Raw genomic sequence first — 16316 nt, forward strand, 5'->3', positions numbered from 1 at the left:
CTTTTAAATATAAAGTAGTCTTAATATTTGCTTTACCTAAACATTTTGTTATAACAAGTCCTAAAATCATTTATTTAGAGGAATATACCTATAAAGGTCTCATGTTCACAGTAGGATTTCTCCTGTTTTACAGTCCAAGCATACTGTATTTCTCACATATGGACACTCTCCCATTAATCTGACTAAGGTAGATCTCCTACCATCAATCTATTTGAGCACTTCAAACTGGCCACAATGCACAATCTAAAATTTTACTGCAATCACAAATTTATCACGTAACCAATGTGAATTATCAAAACATACCAGTTTTTTCCGATGTTCTGAGAAACACCATGTCAGATGGGATTCGTTGATTCTGAGAAGAGGGGAAAAAAAAAAAAGGTTTTTTTTTTTAAGTAGGAAAAAAGTTAATTCCAATCAAATGTCCAGTAAGATCTATCACTAAAAGGTCACACTTGGATTGAAACTCAATTAAAATAGGATTTCTCACAGTACTTTACATTCAGCATTTGCAATTCAGAAATCAATATTTTCGAAAAATTATACAATAAGCAAACAACAGCTAATCCTTTCAGATGCTCTTTATAAGTGAATCATAAATACCTGAAGAACTACAAGAGATTTACGCTTTCTTGACTGAAAACAGTAGTTCGAGAATATAAATATCTAATTGAAATATTTTAAAGAATAATTTCATTGAGCAAAACTGACACTCAGCATATATAATAGAAAACACAGTGAAATTTAAAACATCTGTCTTGGCACACAAGTTGCAAACATTACGTATACCAAGTATTCTCCTCTCTCCCAACGCACACAAACATACACAGAGGAAACAGAAAGTCAGGGAACAGCATTTTCCTATTTCACATATCTATAAACCACCTCTTTACAAAGAGAAAAATGAATAGAATTTCTTCTTCAGTATCTAAGGCACAGAGCCATATGCACAGCCAGATGCATCTGCATACCTGTTTCATTTCCCCTTCAAGCACTGAACTATCTGTATCAAATCACATTCTCAATTTTTTGTTGACCACAGAAAGGCCAATCTAAGATTTCACAGAAAGGGCAAAACGAACAATACCACCCTCCCCCCCAAACACTGTCTGCTACATGCCTACCCAAATCCTTAGCTATCCCACCACTTGTTCACAGGGCATCTACCAGCACCAGTTACACACTGCCAGCATAGAGTTTAAGCATGAAAAATGGGGGGGAAGTACAAAAAAACATGTCAAAACCTTAAAGAAATAAAGGACTGGAACGGAAAAAAGTGACATACTAAATTGACAGGGACCAGAGTGAACAGTGGACAGAGCAATGAGAAAAGATACTTGCAGAAAGAAAATTGCAGTTTCTTCCATTACAACTTATGTCCAGTATGTCACATGCTGTACTGTTTGATACTGAAGCTAAACACAAAGATTGCTTTGCATTTCATTTGCAGACTACCTTTAACCAATTAAGAAATCTCAGTGGGTTATTAGCAATGGCTTTACTAGTTTCATGCTAAAAAATATTTCTTAATATTCATTTCAGATTACCTATTAAGAGGATATAACGCACAAATTATTTTCACATAGAAAGTACTTCCATTTGAGAATAAATTTCAGGTTTTCCTGGTATACTTGGTTGATACTGCCTTGAAAGCCACTGCATACCTAAAGCTCATCTTTTATTTTTTAAGAGCTCGACTGTCTGTTTGAATGGGAAAGAAAATAAATGTAGCTGACAAAGCCCACCACATGGCATACACAAAACTCATAGATTTCTGCCTTAAAAACCTGACAATTTACTCAACATAAAAAGTTAAGAAGCGTGTTCAGTATATGAGCATTTCAAAGTTACATAATTATTCCCTATTTCATACTTCAATTATAATCAAACTGCAAAATTAATACAGCACTAATAATTCAATTGTGGCTCTATTTTGCACACAAGCTACCAGCTATAGAAAACTGGTTAGCTATTTTATACAGAAGGAACAGCAGTGAAGATAGGGTCAAGCTAACCTGAACACTTCAAGACATTACCATCTCATGTACTGAACAATGCATACAGAATCCTGTCTGTAAATTTTATAAGGGTAATCCTAGTCACAATACTTTGATTCACTGTATCAAAGTGGAAGATAGGAATTCTATGAGTTATTACAAAGATGTTAACAATCAAAGAAAAATATAATGGGTTCAAAATTATCTTTATGTGACATTCAAGTGCATTCAGCATGTAGCAGCTCTGAACGTGCTTATCCCAACAGGAATCTAGGCAGTAGCCCAGACCACAGCATCATCAAACATTCAAAAACCTCCTGGAAAGATCAACACAAAACACAGAGGGGTATTTTTGTTCATTTGAGTCAGGTCAGTCCTCCATCTCAACGTTTAAGGATGCAACACTGCTATGAACAGAAAAAAGCCCAGCACACTCAAACCGGTTTGATTTGAAACCGGACACATAGTTTCTCATTTTTAACCCTCCATCTTTTACTTTTTTTGAAGGCAGCACTTCTCCTTTATCACTGCATGTCAAAAGAAAAGCCTTAGAAGTATGTACACTCACAGAACCCTCCAACAAAACAGCTCAAAATCCATCTATCAAGGTTATTGAAACACTGCTTTGTATAACACTTAGTGTGTGGGACCTTCAAAATACTATGCCTGACTAATCATACAAATCAGTTCAGACAGTGAAAAAATTCACAATGTATCACTCATAATGGAGAATACGTGTGCATTTACACCAGACACCACCACTGAAGCTGATGCTTTTTCCCATATATAATGCTGTACTCTAACATTTGCCTCAGTTCTTGAGAAGCCACACTCATATAGCAAGAACGTTTCTGACCACAAAACATCCTGGATAGGCAAAATTTTCCATTACTCCAAAGAAACTTTCTGGAGATCATCATGCAGCCACAACAGTGCCATTCGGAATAGTGTGATCTGAATAGATCTGTCAGAGTCAACTGCTGTTGGATATAATATAATCCATAACTGGATTCTACATTATATAGGCTCAGCTTCAAAATAAGATGATGTAAACTCTTACAATCTCTGGGAGGCAGGCACCTTTTGCCACTCCCTGTTACATACTCTCAAGGACATTGATTCAGAAGTGGGACTGGAAGCAACTGCAACTGTATTCTCTATTGATGGAAAGTTCAGTATAGAGGGGCCAGGAAGGGCTACAGAGATAGCACTATCTCAAGCAAACAAGATGCTTGGAGAACAAGCAAGTTTGGAAACACTAGATAACAGATGCATGTTCTGGTTTACCTAAAAATCCTATGCAGTTAGCAAAAATGCCTCCTCATACCTTAAAATTATGCATTTTCATGCATGCATACTTCTTGATTTGCAGCAATTTCCATTTATTTGTAAAAGCCCAAAGAGTTAAAAATTCATGTGCTTGTCTGTATGTCAACACTATTCACCTTGAAGAGGCTGCTCACCTACAAACTGCAGCTAGTACAGCATTTTTTGGAATCTTGCCTTGTAACAGAAAATAATTCAAGATGTAGTGAAATTTATTACCTATCATGAGCCCAGACTCAACCAGGAATATCTCATATTCAGACTTGGAAAAAGATGCAGTAAAAACAATAACCATATTATTATGCACCTTTTAGAGGAAAGAAAAAAAAAGAGGAAAGGGAAAATGCAACTTCAAAATTAAATAAATCTTTCCTTAAATGACAATAACAATTAAGCAGCTATCCAGTCTTCATATAGATTAACTATACATTTTTGCAGCTTCCCTGCCAACTCTGACATAAATCCATTACACAAGTTTCAGGTTACTGGCTTCATGCCTACAAACTTCCAATTACTTGTAAACAAGCTAAAACACTTGAACACCACCAGAAAATTTTGCAAAAATAACAGTCAAGTGATCTAATACTAAATTAAATAGAAGTTCTAATAATCTGAATAAGGTAACAGGTTTTTACAAATCATTACCAACTTTCACAGAGAAGGCACGTTTCACATTCAGTAAATGAAACATTCACCTGGTACTTGCTATCCAAGATTCAAGTCTTTATGCCTGACAAAATCAGGCAGAATCATGGAATATCTTAACTTGGAAGGGATCCATAAAGATCAAATCCAACTCGCTGCTCCTCACAGAACTACCTAAAACTAAACCATTTGACTAGGAGCATTGCCCAGATGCTCCTTGAACTCTGACAGGCTTAGTACTGGACTAATTCCCTGAAGAACCTTTTCCTAAGGTCCAACCTGAACTTCCCCTGATGCAGCTTCATTCCATTTCCTCATGTCCTATCGCTGGTCACCAGATAGAGGAGATTAGCACCTCCCCCCGATGTCCCCCCTTGAGGAAGTTGCACGCTGATCAAATTAGTCAAGTGAGCATTTTACATTTTAATAGAAAAAATGCATCTTGATTTTATGTCTTTTTAATGTGTTCTCTCTGCTTGCTTTTGTTTCCTGTAAAATAATGTAAGCTTTTCTGCATTAATATATCTGAATGTATGTTTCCATGTAGGGAAGGCTAGAGACTGTCTTGTCTTTACTTTCTCCCTCAGGAAAAACAAAACAAAACCAAACCACAACAGTATTTGAGATTGACATCTCATTTTTCATCAGGTTTCCCATATTTTGGAAGTGGGCAGAAAGGTACTACAGGAATACTAGATACCAAAAACCATTGTCACTATTACTGCTGACACTGGAGAGCAAAGATCCCCCTGCAAAGATGTACCTAGTCACTATAAAAGAGTGACTACACAGAAACAGATGGCAAGTATGCTACAAAAAAATCTTTAACACCTCATTATGGAGAAAATTAAATTCTGTTGTACATTGCCACAGACAAACAGCAGCAATATGTCAATCATGTTAGCCCTCTCATGTCATATTTATCAAAGTGGAACAAGTTAAAATGACAACACATACAACTTCAAGCATTCAGAAACCCATGAAGAAACTATGTAATCTCAATTACCACAGAGATGAAGCTAGAAATGTTTATTGATATACACTGAAATTTGAATATAGAAGTCATGAAAATGACTTGAATACATTGTTTTGCTTAAGTCTGGGCAGAATTAGAGCTCCAGGAAAGGAGGGCTTCCATTTCTCTCAGTATTTGTCTATGCTGCAGACTTACAGATTCATTCCTAGAGATCAAAGTATGGCAAGACAACGGTCAGCACAAGGTAAGTACTTCCCCAGCTTCTGGGTTCCCATGGCTAACGCCATTCGGGAATACCAGACAGACCGGAAAATAAGAAAACCCACAAACACACCTATATTTCCCTGCAACACAGGCTACAACATTCACTTGAAAAATACAATTGCTAACATCTTTCAAATTACTTTTTCATTTTTCTCATGTTATTATAATGAAATTGTTATTTACATAAGCTTCTCCAGCTCCCTAGTCAGTCTCCCAATTCCCCTACAACTGCCCATAGCTACAGACCCTCAGAATTTTGCATTTACTGTCCTTTCTTCTCCATTCATGTGGAATGAACCATGTACTTTTTTCACTGACTAAAATATTCCTGCTTACTTCTGAGTTATAAACGGAATAGGGACTTCCCAGCTGTCGTCTTGCATCTGCATGCTGTGCAATACTGCATGGTAGCATTAACTGCAATCCTTACAAATATTGGATTAATTTCACTTTACACCTGAAATTAAGAAAAAACAATTGTCTCCCTTTACAGCTCCAAGACGCGCTCTCAGAGTTTTCAGATAAAGCATTACTGTTTCGCATGTTTTAAAACACTATTATGTATTGTTATTATTAAATGTTATGTGTTATTCTTAATAATTAACTGTGTTATGAACTTTTTATGCCCCCTTCACATCTCCAAAATGTATTCCAAACTGTCAATAAACTACTTGTCTAAACAACAATTTCTGAACTCTTCAACTCATCCCTTCTATTTAGGAACACTATGCACACCTGTGCTCCCACGGGAAACTAAAAATGTATCTAACACAAACCAAGGAGAACATCTAGGAAGTAGCAAGTCCATTCAAGGCAGGGGACAGTTTTTCAGCTAACTTATAAAAATGTCTTTTAGCTTTTGAAAACAGGCAATATTTTCTTCTATTCAGGCCTCTTCCTGCCTTAGCATTAGTGCATTACAAAATTTTCAGTTGAAACAATAGATATATTACTTGGAACTAAACTGTTTTAAGCACACTGCAGTCACACAGAACTGCTTTGAAATTAATCAGGCCTATTCAAAAAAAAAAAAAAAGACAATAATCAGAGAATACTCAAGTTTTAAATATAGAAAAGCCTTTCACTTAAGCTAGTATTTGTGATGCAGTCACTAGTTAACATATGGATCTTCAGCTCAAATGAGTCATTAATTTCACTGCAGAAGTGCTGTTGATGCATCTTCCAGTCAAATACAATGTTAACTTGTTCCTTTGCTATTAGAGTAAGCAATTGAACATTTCACTCCCGACTGGTTCTTTGGCTTAAGAGCCATACTCTGAAACTGAAAACTGCTTGCTCCAAGAAAATACACTTCTCAACAGAACCAGAAAACATTTAATTTCATTAGTCTGAAGGTACCCCCAGCTAGGCCAGAAAGGAAAAAAGCTCTGCTGGAGCAGAAGGGAGCTTGAAGCTGAAAGACAACATTCAAACTATTATATGCATTTTACTGAGATACCCAAGTAAAACCTTCATCAAAAAGTACTCTACTCATTATTTCCCTAAATCCTTAAACACTACTTTTTTTCATTAGAAACTTCAGGTACTCACAACATATGATCTGTGAGTTGCTGCAAATAATGCTGAAATAGATGCTAATGACCTACCTCATACAAGACAGATTGATCCCCAAAGTAATTCCAGTTTTCCAAATTCTAGCATAATTCGAATGATGGTTCTCAGTAAATTTCAGGGAAAGCAGATTACTTATGTAGCCACTAGAGTCTTCCCTACACTATAGTAATTGATTCCAGGTTTAGAGATTAAGTGCAGCCCTAAAAAATTTCCTAATAAAAAAATCAAAGCAAGTATCTCATTCTCGGTCTCCTAGAAGATCTCAAATAGGCGCAAGCGAGCAGCTGCAAGGTGACTCCACCTGCACTCTTAGGTAGCAAGGCGTAAGGCAAAACAGATGTAAAGGCCAGATATATTAGTGCTAATCTTGTCTACCCTAGTATATGCTGCTCAGAGTGGCCCAAGAAGATATCAGGTACAGATAGCAGACAAAAGAAAAAAAAGGCAAGAAATAGTACAAACTACATGAACATAGATACAGTTTAAGCTGAGAGCAGAAAACTAAATGAGACTTGGGTGTATTGTTCTTTCTTTGGACTATAGAAAAAACAGAAAGGAAGGAAACAGAAGTTTTCTAAAACACAGAGAAGAGGGGTTTCTTATTGAAAAAATAAAATAATCTGTCCACTAACAATTTATGAGTTCTCCAAATTCTCCAAGTAAAAGGAGAGGTGTTAACAAATAAGAACGCACAAAATGTATCAGGAGGGCATATTTGCTGAAGGATGTTCTTTTATCAGAAGTAATTTACTCCACTAAATAGGAATAAAACCACCAAGTTTAGAAAAGTCTAGTCGCTGACTAGGTTCCACTAAGGATTATTCTGCTAAGCTGTAACTTGCCATACAACACTTCAAACAAAGCTGTAGATACAAGCTTCAAGTTGAGGTGACTCCTTCCAGCATCTCCATGGATTAGCTCTCTAATACAAAGCATGATGGGAATCACTTGATGGCACCCAGAAAGTGAGTCACCTTTCCAGAATAAACTTAAGTAAAAATAGTTTCCTCTGACAAGGAAATCAAGCTGATTTTCAAGGTCGCAGTAATTTCTCAGTACCTCAGAAAACCAACTGAAATAAGCAACACTGTCTTTATTATAATACTAACATAGAGACAAAAGTTGTTCACAGCTCTCACCATTTATAATCAAACTGGAAAGCTTTTTTGCCTTTTAAAAATATATAAACTTTAATATTATTTATTATATACATATTATAATTATATATACTTCTCTATATATAAAAATATAACTTATCCTTGAAGGCTTCAGACATAGAAAAACACTGATTTGAGCATCAGAAGGTATCAGTAATCAGACAGCTTAGAACATCCACCACAGCACAAGCCAGAGAATTTAATTCAGTAATTGTATTCCCTTCACTAGATAAATTTAAGCATATACCAAGTCATAGAATATAAATGCTTATTCAATTAAGTTTATAATTAATTCAAAAATAGACTTCCTTGAAGATTTTCAAATAAGACTTGAACTGAAACACTAGCTAGTTAGTACTTCACAGATAAGTACCTTGATATACTTTTCTTCAGAAGATAATTAGCATGTAAATAATCTTTAGTCTCTAAAATATATTTAAAAAGTATCAACCTTTTCCACTATGATGAGGTCTCCAACTTGTATGTCTGAACTCTTAACTTGCACTTTACCTTAAAAAAAAGAAGAAATGTAGTCAACTTAGGCAGACATTAATAAAGAGTCACAAGAATATAAACCCTAGAATGCAATTTATACTTGAAGATGTTACTATTTGGTGAAAATGTTATAATTTATACAAAATGGATCTCTGATAAACACAAATAGATTTCATCAGTTTGATTAAATAAGTCACTGGTTTTAAAAGTCTAGTTTTGTAACCAGTTAGCTATTGTAGAAGTATTAAGAGGAAAAAAATATGTATGGAAATACTCAAGTCTGATCTACAGTATCAATAACAGAATTGTAAAATTGGAAAAAGGACTCTTTCACATCTCTTACTAGACACCACTTCTATTTCTGACAAGTCAAGAGTTGATGGAGCATTCTCACACACGAGTTGTTAGTCACAGCTCGGTTACCAACAGGTAGCTTTGCTTGGCTACTAAAGTTACTGATGTAATTGGCATTCTTTGACACTTGTTGGCAATTATAGTGGAAAACAGGTAAGTCACTCTAAAGTCAGAAGAAATGCCTGAAGATTTCATTTTAGACAAGTAAAATATCAAAAAGTTGAAATAGAGGTTTTTTCATTCTTGAGAGCTGCCCAGTCAGTAACTGCTGTGAACAACTCATTCAAAAATATACACAGCACACGTACCAGTTTAATTTCTGTATGTTCTGTAACATATTAATATTTGTATAACTTAAGTTTTAACATTCTTATTTGATAGACTGAAAAACTGAGACAGAGAGGTTAAGCTACTGCTTAATGAGTTATTGTTAATCTCATCAGAATTCAGTTGTTCTAGTCTCAGGTTCTTGCTACAATTCCAGAAAAAGTGCTTTCATGAGTTAAAAACAACCAAAAAAACCCCCCCAAAAAACCTTGTAGACAAACAAGTCATGACATATGGATATCCTCTTCCAAGATGTAACAGGTGATAAATTCAGAAGCAGTTAACTCAGAATATAAACATATAGATATTTACACAGCCTGACAAGATGAAGCACACCCCCATACAGAATATCCTTTCCTATCAGAAACACTATCATGATTCCAAGCAGCAGGCATCTGATTAGCAGGTATCAGATGACAAGTATGTCAAAATACAGTCAGGTGCTAGGGTTCTAAATAAAAATCAGACTGAATGAATTAGAACAGAAGACCCACAAAAGCACGGAATGAGCAGCAATCAGTTTAGAGTTTAATCCAAGAATTATGAATAGATTTGTCAGTGCACATTCTATCATCTCTCAAAGTTATACTAATTACAAAATAGAAACTAAGCTAGGTTCCAAATCCATGAGACCTCCTCATCATAACTCTCAGTGAAGAGAGATCAGGGTTAACCTCAAAAAATTCCTTATACTTACATGTGCATTTGGTGAAAGGTAGTAAGATTCATGTTATGAGTAATTATTTTCAGTACTTGCTCTTTAAAATTGCATTTCATGCAAAATTAACAGTTGTTTTATGTTTAATTCAGTCAATAAGTGTACTTCTATAGCTAATTTTTAATACATTTTCCATGACATTAGCACTTTTAAAATGTGCAATGTCAGAGGAAAATCGGAACTTTTGTTCAGCCTGTCTCTAAAGTTATTTCTGAAAGCCACTCTTCGCTATTGATAATGATCTTTTAAAATTTTTCAGTTGCTAAAAACACCTTCCCCCCACCCCCAAATATAAGACAAATTGTATCTTCAGTCTGACTCCTAACTCTGTCATAACATGTTTGTGAGGGTGAAGGGAGTAGCAGAGCAGACCAAGGTATAAAACAGCTGTAGTGAGAAACCTTAGCAGTTCTTTACAGGAATTTCAAGATACCTATGGAAATTAAGTTAGTGTCAAAACCTCAACAATTTTTTTAAAATCTAAAGTAACTAATACTAAAGCTCAACCACTAAAAGAACAGTCTGATACCAAATCAACATACTTAAGGCTACTTCACTGTAGAAGCCTGTGAATTCTCCTTATAAATTCTCAAGTTTTGACTAGAAGTGAATAGTGTATACTAGCAAACATCATGTTTACTTTGCTTTCTAAGTCTGTTAGCTTTAACAAAAGGATAACATTTCCTATTTGGTTTCCAATTCCTCCACTAACAATTTTCATCAGTTTTTCAGTGTGATAACCAAGTCAGTCAACTGATTATAGTAATAACAGCCACAGAAATCCTAGTACCAGCTGCATTAAGTCTCAGATCTACGCCACCTACACAGTCACGTATGACCAAAGCCATTCAGAGATCCTAATCAAATGCAAGTACTAGTAATTTTATCAACTTAACAATTGTACTTTCCACAGTCATGTTCTAACAGCATTTACAGTAAAGATGAAAAGACACTAAGCCTCAAGAGGACAAGAGAAGGTAGAACATTCATTTGCAACATGATGTAGGGCAGACAAAAGCAGACTCCTGGTGCCAAGTATACCAACAGGAACCCTCACTGCACCTTTGCTTGTACTCAGTCTAGCAATCCTGGGAATTTCACATTATGAATTGAAAAGTTTCCTTATCAGACTGTTTTCTAGGTGGCTTAGTGTAACACTACAGAATACCATCTATTACTCACTATCATGTCTTGTTAGAGCACCCTGTATATCCTCACATGTAAGGAAGTGGCCTGTGACATACAAGACAATTAATTCCACACTGAATGTGAATGACAGGGCATATTCCACTAAAAAATAAATGGTAGAATCTGTCAGTAATTCAAAGAGTGGCTTAAAATTTTGACAAATCAACAAATAACACTTTCCTTCAGACTAGCAAAAATAAGAATCATTAGATACCACATCAGAGAACATTAAAATAATGCAATAATACATCTTAGTGAAGATGCATTTAGAGGAAAAAAGACACTCAATGTTATTCACTGCATAAATTATTTTTGCAAACTATTTTTTCTCTAAAAACATCTCTGTAGCAAAACACTCTTCACCATCTGTGTAATTACCAATAAAAAGTCCAAAGCTGTCAGAAGTGGCTGCGCATCCAGACTTTATAGTCCACCAAGGCGCAAGGCTTTTGCCTAAAGCAACATATAGAATTATGCAGAACTGGAACACTGAAATGTGTCTGTAGTAATTCATTATACTCCCAAGATAAAGCCTTTTGAAATGAACTGCAGTGATTTGAAAAACTAATAAATATCTCATATGTGCTAACAAGTATTTCACATAAAAAAAATTAAGAAATGAGGTAAACAAAATGTGGGTATCAGAAACAACTTTGTTTCTTTTTATTAAAAAGTGTCTCTACTACCTCAGTGCAAACCACTCCTGAAAGAACAGTAACTTCATAGAGTAGTATTTTCAAATTCTTTTTGTTATTACATCCTACCCATGGTACCTTGAGTACTCTCTGACATACTGCTTCTGGAGTTGGTAACAGAGCTTGTCTCAAACCCATAAAACTCTTGAATGAGGGGAGTCAAGTATAGACCATATGAAAGTTTATCTGGCATCTATTAGCCTGAGTTGTCAGTATAATTAAGAGTATACATAATATAATGGGGAGCTGGGAGGGAGTGGGGGAGGCAGGCAGTGGGGGAAAGCTTAAAGCTACAGTGAGTCCAAGGTGAGGATGCTGACCTTTCAGTGCAAGTGCTGTCCTTGGATCCTTCTTTCAAACTCCATCTCACATAGTGAACTGAGGTTAGTCTTTAATCACCAACATAAAACTCTAGAGAGAAGCTTCCTAGCTCCTCTCCTCTATGTACTATCACATCTTGGGTGAAATGGAAAGCCTTCATTCCTTCTTATCCAATCTCCTGGATGCTGCAAAAATGTGGAAGAAAACAGTCCCCCAGACATTTCCTCTCTTCCAGCCTCTTTTTGAAATTCTTTCTTACATTAAAATTTCAAGTTTTGTTTCTGCTGTTGCTTACTGCTTCCCCAATCAGCTAGACTATATTTATATAATTCTTCAATGCCTTAATAATTTAATAACTTTAATAACTTGTTCCAAATGGTCTAAATACCAGGAATGAAGTCATTGTTTGGTTTGAAATATTGGAAGCAATAAAGACCTAATGTTGTCTCTCTATGTTAAGAAAAATTGCTGGGTTTTTTAAAATGCATTGGCTTTTTAAAAAGCAAAAGGACAACCTGTTCTTGAAGACCTGAAATTCTAATATTATAAGAGGTTTCAATAGATTTCAAATAACTGCAGAAGAATATCACAATAATCAAGACTTTCCAACAAACATCTTAAAGTTTCAGATAACATAGGTATAAATTATTGAAAACTACTTCTTGACAGAGACCATTTTGCAATTTAAAAAAAAAGGTCAACTGAGATGTAAACTCAGTCAGGTGGCATTTTAGGAACAGAGCAGCTCCCACTGCATAAACAGAAGTTCAAAAGTAAAAAAAAAAAAAATTCAAATCACCAGCTCTCAAACAACTTCTCAATTCTCCAATTTTAAAGGAAACTTACTAGCTTTCACATTTTGTTCTCTTCTTATGTACAGCAGTTATTGATATTTTCCCAATTTCACAGAGTTTTGGCATATATTTTCAGCTTCACTACATTGTTAAACACCCTTTAAGGATAGAGCAAAGACATGTTTCACATTTGAAACATGGACAAATTCTATCCATTATATCATTAATCTCATCTCTCCTGACATTCATTTTTCTTTTGCTTTGCAGGTTGCAAAGTGAGAGTTCTGCAATACTTCTGAAAGTCATGTTAAACATTCTGAGATGAAGGGACAGATTCATGTGTCTTCTGCAACTCGTAGTGTGACTATTACAGTTAGTTATGATGTTCTTGATCTTTTTTCTTCAAAACTTCAGTAACACTGCATGGGCAAACCTAACTAGGAAAGGTTCGGGGCAGGACTGCCAATTTCAAGAATGGGAAAGGAAAAAAGGAGTTAAAATTGCTTTACAATTTTGCTATCCAATTGGCTTTTGGCAGTTTAAAGAAAGAGATAATAGCCTGTTTATGAAATTGAGGTCATTCTTCTGCAGAATAGCAGTGTTTTTTCATAGGCACTTAACTGGTCATACCTAAGTGCACAAGACTAGAAGCTGAGCCAAAAGTATAATGGTCCCTTAGGGAAGAAAAACAGAAGTCCTCCCAAACCTGCATGCACAGGTCTAAATTTTTTTCCATTGCAGTTTCTACTTTACAAAAGGATACACAGGTGAGCTGCTCTGAAGCAGAAAAAAAGCGATTAAATTGACAGGATCTTCAAGCAAGTTAATTTCATTTCTACAGGCAGATCTCTCCGTCCCTCCAACTTTAACTTGCATACTGACTGAAAACTGTCTATTAAGGATTTGCAGACTTTAATATGCAAAAAAGGAAAGTAGATTTTGCAACAAACTTCTCAATAAAAAGATTAAGACAGCAGAATGCATCATACACTGAACAATTTAGGAGATTCAATACCATAATCTGAAAAAATATGCAAGGGAAAAGATTCACATTAAAGACAGGGGGACTGGTACATTAATTGACTTGCTCACAAAAAAATTCAATACATTCACCAATTTGCATGTTTCGTCCCTTGCTACAAAGGGTTGAAAAATTAGAAACCACTAAAACTGCACATGTAGCCAGTTCACCTTCCTGACAAGTGCAAAGTTACACATAGCAAATTCACTAGGGGATGACTGAAGACTGAGCTTTGCCATGTTACACGACAAATAGAAAACTGTGTAACACTGGATATCCCATGGATCCGAATTAGTCTATAGACTATAAACTGGTCCTTGCTGCTTAAGTACAATTAAGTAACACTTAAAACAGATGTCCCATTCTCCCTGGATTTCCTACTTGGAACAGCTCATTATTATAAAAAAACCCTGAGACTTACTGATTAGAACAAATAATTATTCAGGGTCTTGAATTTCTAAAAAGAAATTTTAAGTCCAAGAGTCACTAATGTGAATCCACCATCTTCAAAAAGCTGGTACTTCTCACACTGGCAACATGCAAGTCTTAAGACAATATTCATGTTTTACCTGTTTAGGGGCTCCTGAGGCTAAGAATGACCCCACAGAAAGTCAACACTGCTACGTAGTCAAAGACTTCCTGATTTTAATCTACTGCAGTGCTGTATAAAAAGATTTTAACTTACGAATCAGCCCACCCACACTATCTTTATACAAGTAATTAATCATAATTCAAATCTCAGTAGCTTCTCTTGCTACAAATACATTTGGTTTTTTGCAATTTTGCAAAACAACTGAAGTGATTAAATTCTAATTTTTATCTTCCATAAATGGTACAATTAAACCAAGGGTAACACTGAACCTTGCTAATTTTTAGTCTTCCTACTGTCCAATTTGAGTAAAAGCAACCTGCTTAACCTCTCTATGTCAGTTTCTCCACCTTTGAAGTAGAAAAAAATACCAATTTCAAAGAAAAGACTGTAAAACCTACACAAGTGAAAATCACTAGGAAAAAAAATGCTAGAGTATTATAAAGTGCAGTTCCACTCTGAAAAGTGACTCTTAAGAGAGGCATCGATTTTCAGGCTTTTAATTAAATCAGTATCAAGTTTGTTCATTCACAAGTAACAAAGCCTTCTTTCTCCAAACCATTAGCCTGTAGGTTAGCACAGTGAGCCTAACTGAATTTTTCCACTTGAAGAGTACTGCCAATATTAAAAATTAGGTAATTATATTGAAAGTTATTTATAAAAACAGTTTGCAGAAGTGTAGTACTTATTAATGTAGGCTTTATTAATTTGCACAGATAAATACCTAAATCCTTCTGAAAACCTGTAAAAATCTTGGTCTAATTTTATCATAGCAGGAAGCCCTGTTTTTTTGCCTCAAAATGATACCTTTGAGTTTCAGAATGCCTTTTATGAAAGAACCCTATATTATGAAAAAGGTGCAATTTATCATCTATTCATTATTTTATACACAAGTGGGGACTGCAATGTTTTCATTCTTAAAACTGGCCACAACTCAGAACATTGTTAGCTCAATCACGCTATTGTCAACATGGGATTCAGAGTTCATTGTAAGCAGAGATCTTGAACCTTTCCTTCTGTAAAATATCACTCTTGAAAAAACCCAAAACACAAACAGAACAAAAACCAAGTATGAATTCATGATGGCACTGACAGCAAAATCTGAAAGTCAAAAGAGACATACACGTTTGTGGGTAAAAGCTGATATTCTTTTTTAAAAAGGGCATTTTTAAAACTTCTTTTGAACAAGTCACTGCTCTCTAATGTGTCAGTTCCCGATATAACTGTTAGGCTTTACCTATATACTACTGTATACTATTTTTAAATCTCTATTCTGTATCTATAAACCAGTTGTGTCATGGTGACCAAATCCAATTTTAATTTGACAACTTCCTCATTTCTAGGAGAAGCTACAAAATGAAAAGTTTCTCAAATACACATAACCTTATGAATATTTCATGAGCTGAGAAAGAGGAAATCAGGATTCCAAAACTTCTACTTAAATGCTGCTTAAATGCTTACCAATTTACCAGAAACTCCATTATTAACTCTAAACAAGTTAAGTGAAAAAAGTAGCACAAAAGGCACCAAACAGCTCTTAGAACAGCAAATGTCAGTCCTGACATTTACATCGCACTGGTAACTATAAACTATACATGTGCTTCCAGATCTAAGAATTTCAGATTACTAACACTGCTGCTGAATAGGGTAGGATTGTACCATCTATTTCAAATGTGAGTGTTCAGTGGCCTACCGTAACAGATCTAAAAAAAATTTAATAAACCAACTAGCACATAAACTAGAACTTTGAAAGAAAAGCCGTTAAGAGTCCATTTCTTTACAGATTGTATTAACAGCTGTAAAGATCTGGAGGCCAGCAATGCAACCACTTGTGTTAAACTAATGACAGCTATCCTATTTGCAAATTTCCACAG

General features: G+C 35.2%; 1 protein-coding gene across 4 annotated transcripts in view; it reads right to left on the reverse strand.

Moving 5' to 3' along the window:
- The window catches only part of ATP9B (ATPase phospholipid transporting 9B (putative)), a 172258-nt gene that overhangs the window by 121236 nt on the left and 34706 nt on the right, over positions 1–16316 (reverse strand). For all 4 annotated transcript variants that reach the window (XM_074870554.1, XM_074870545.1, XM_074870536.1 and 1 more), the window contains 2 exons: positions 8392–8450; positions 304–355 (listed from right to left, as the gene is read on the reverse strand). In XM_074870554.1, coding sequence (XP_074726655.1) covers positions 304–355; positions 8392–8450 — 111 coding nt within the window. The remainder of the gene's footprint in view (positions 1–303; positions 356–8391; positions 8451–16316) is intronic.

Source organism: Strix uralensis, chromosome 1 (assembly GCF_047716275.1).
Source record: "Strix uralensis isolate ZFMK-TIS-50842 chromosome 1, bStrUra1, whole genome shotgun sequence".
Classification (NCBI taxonomy): domain Eukaryota; kingdom Metazoa; phylum Chordata; class Aves; order Strigiformes; family Strigidae; genus Strix; species Strix uralensis.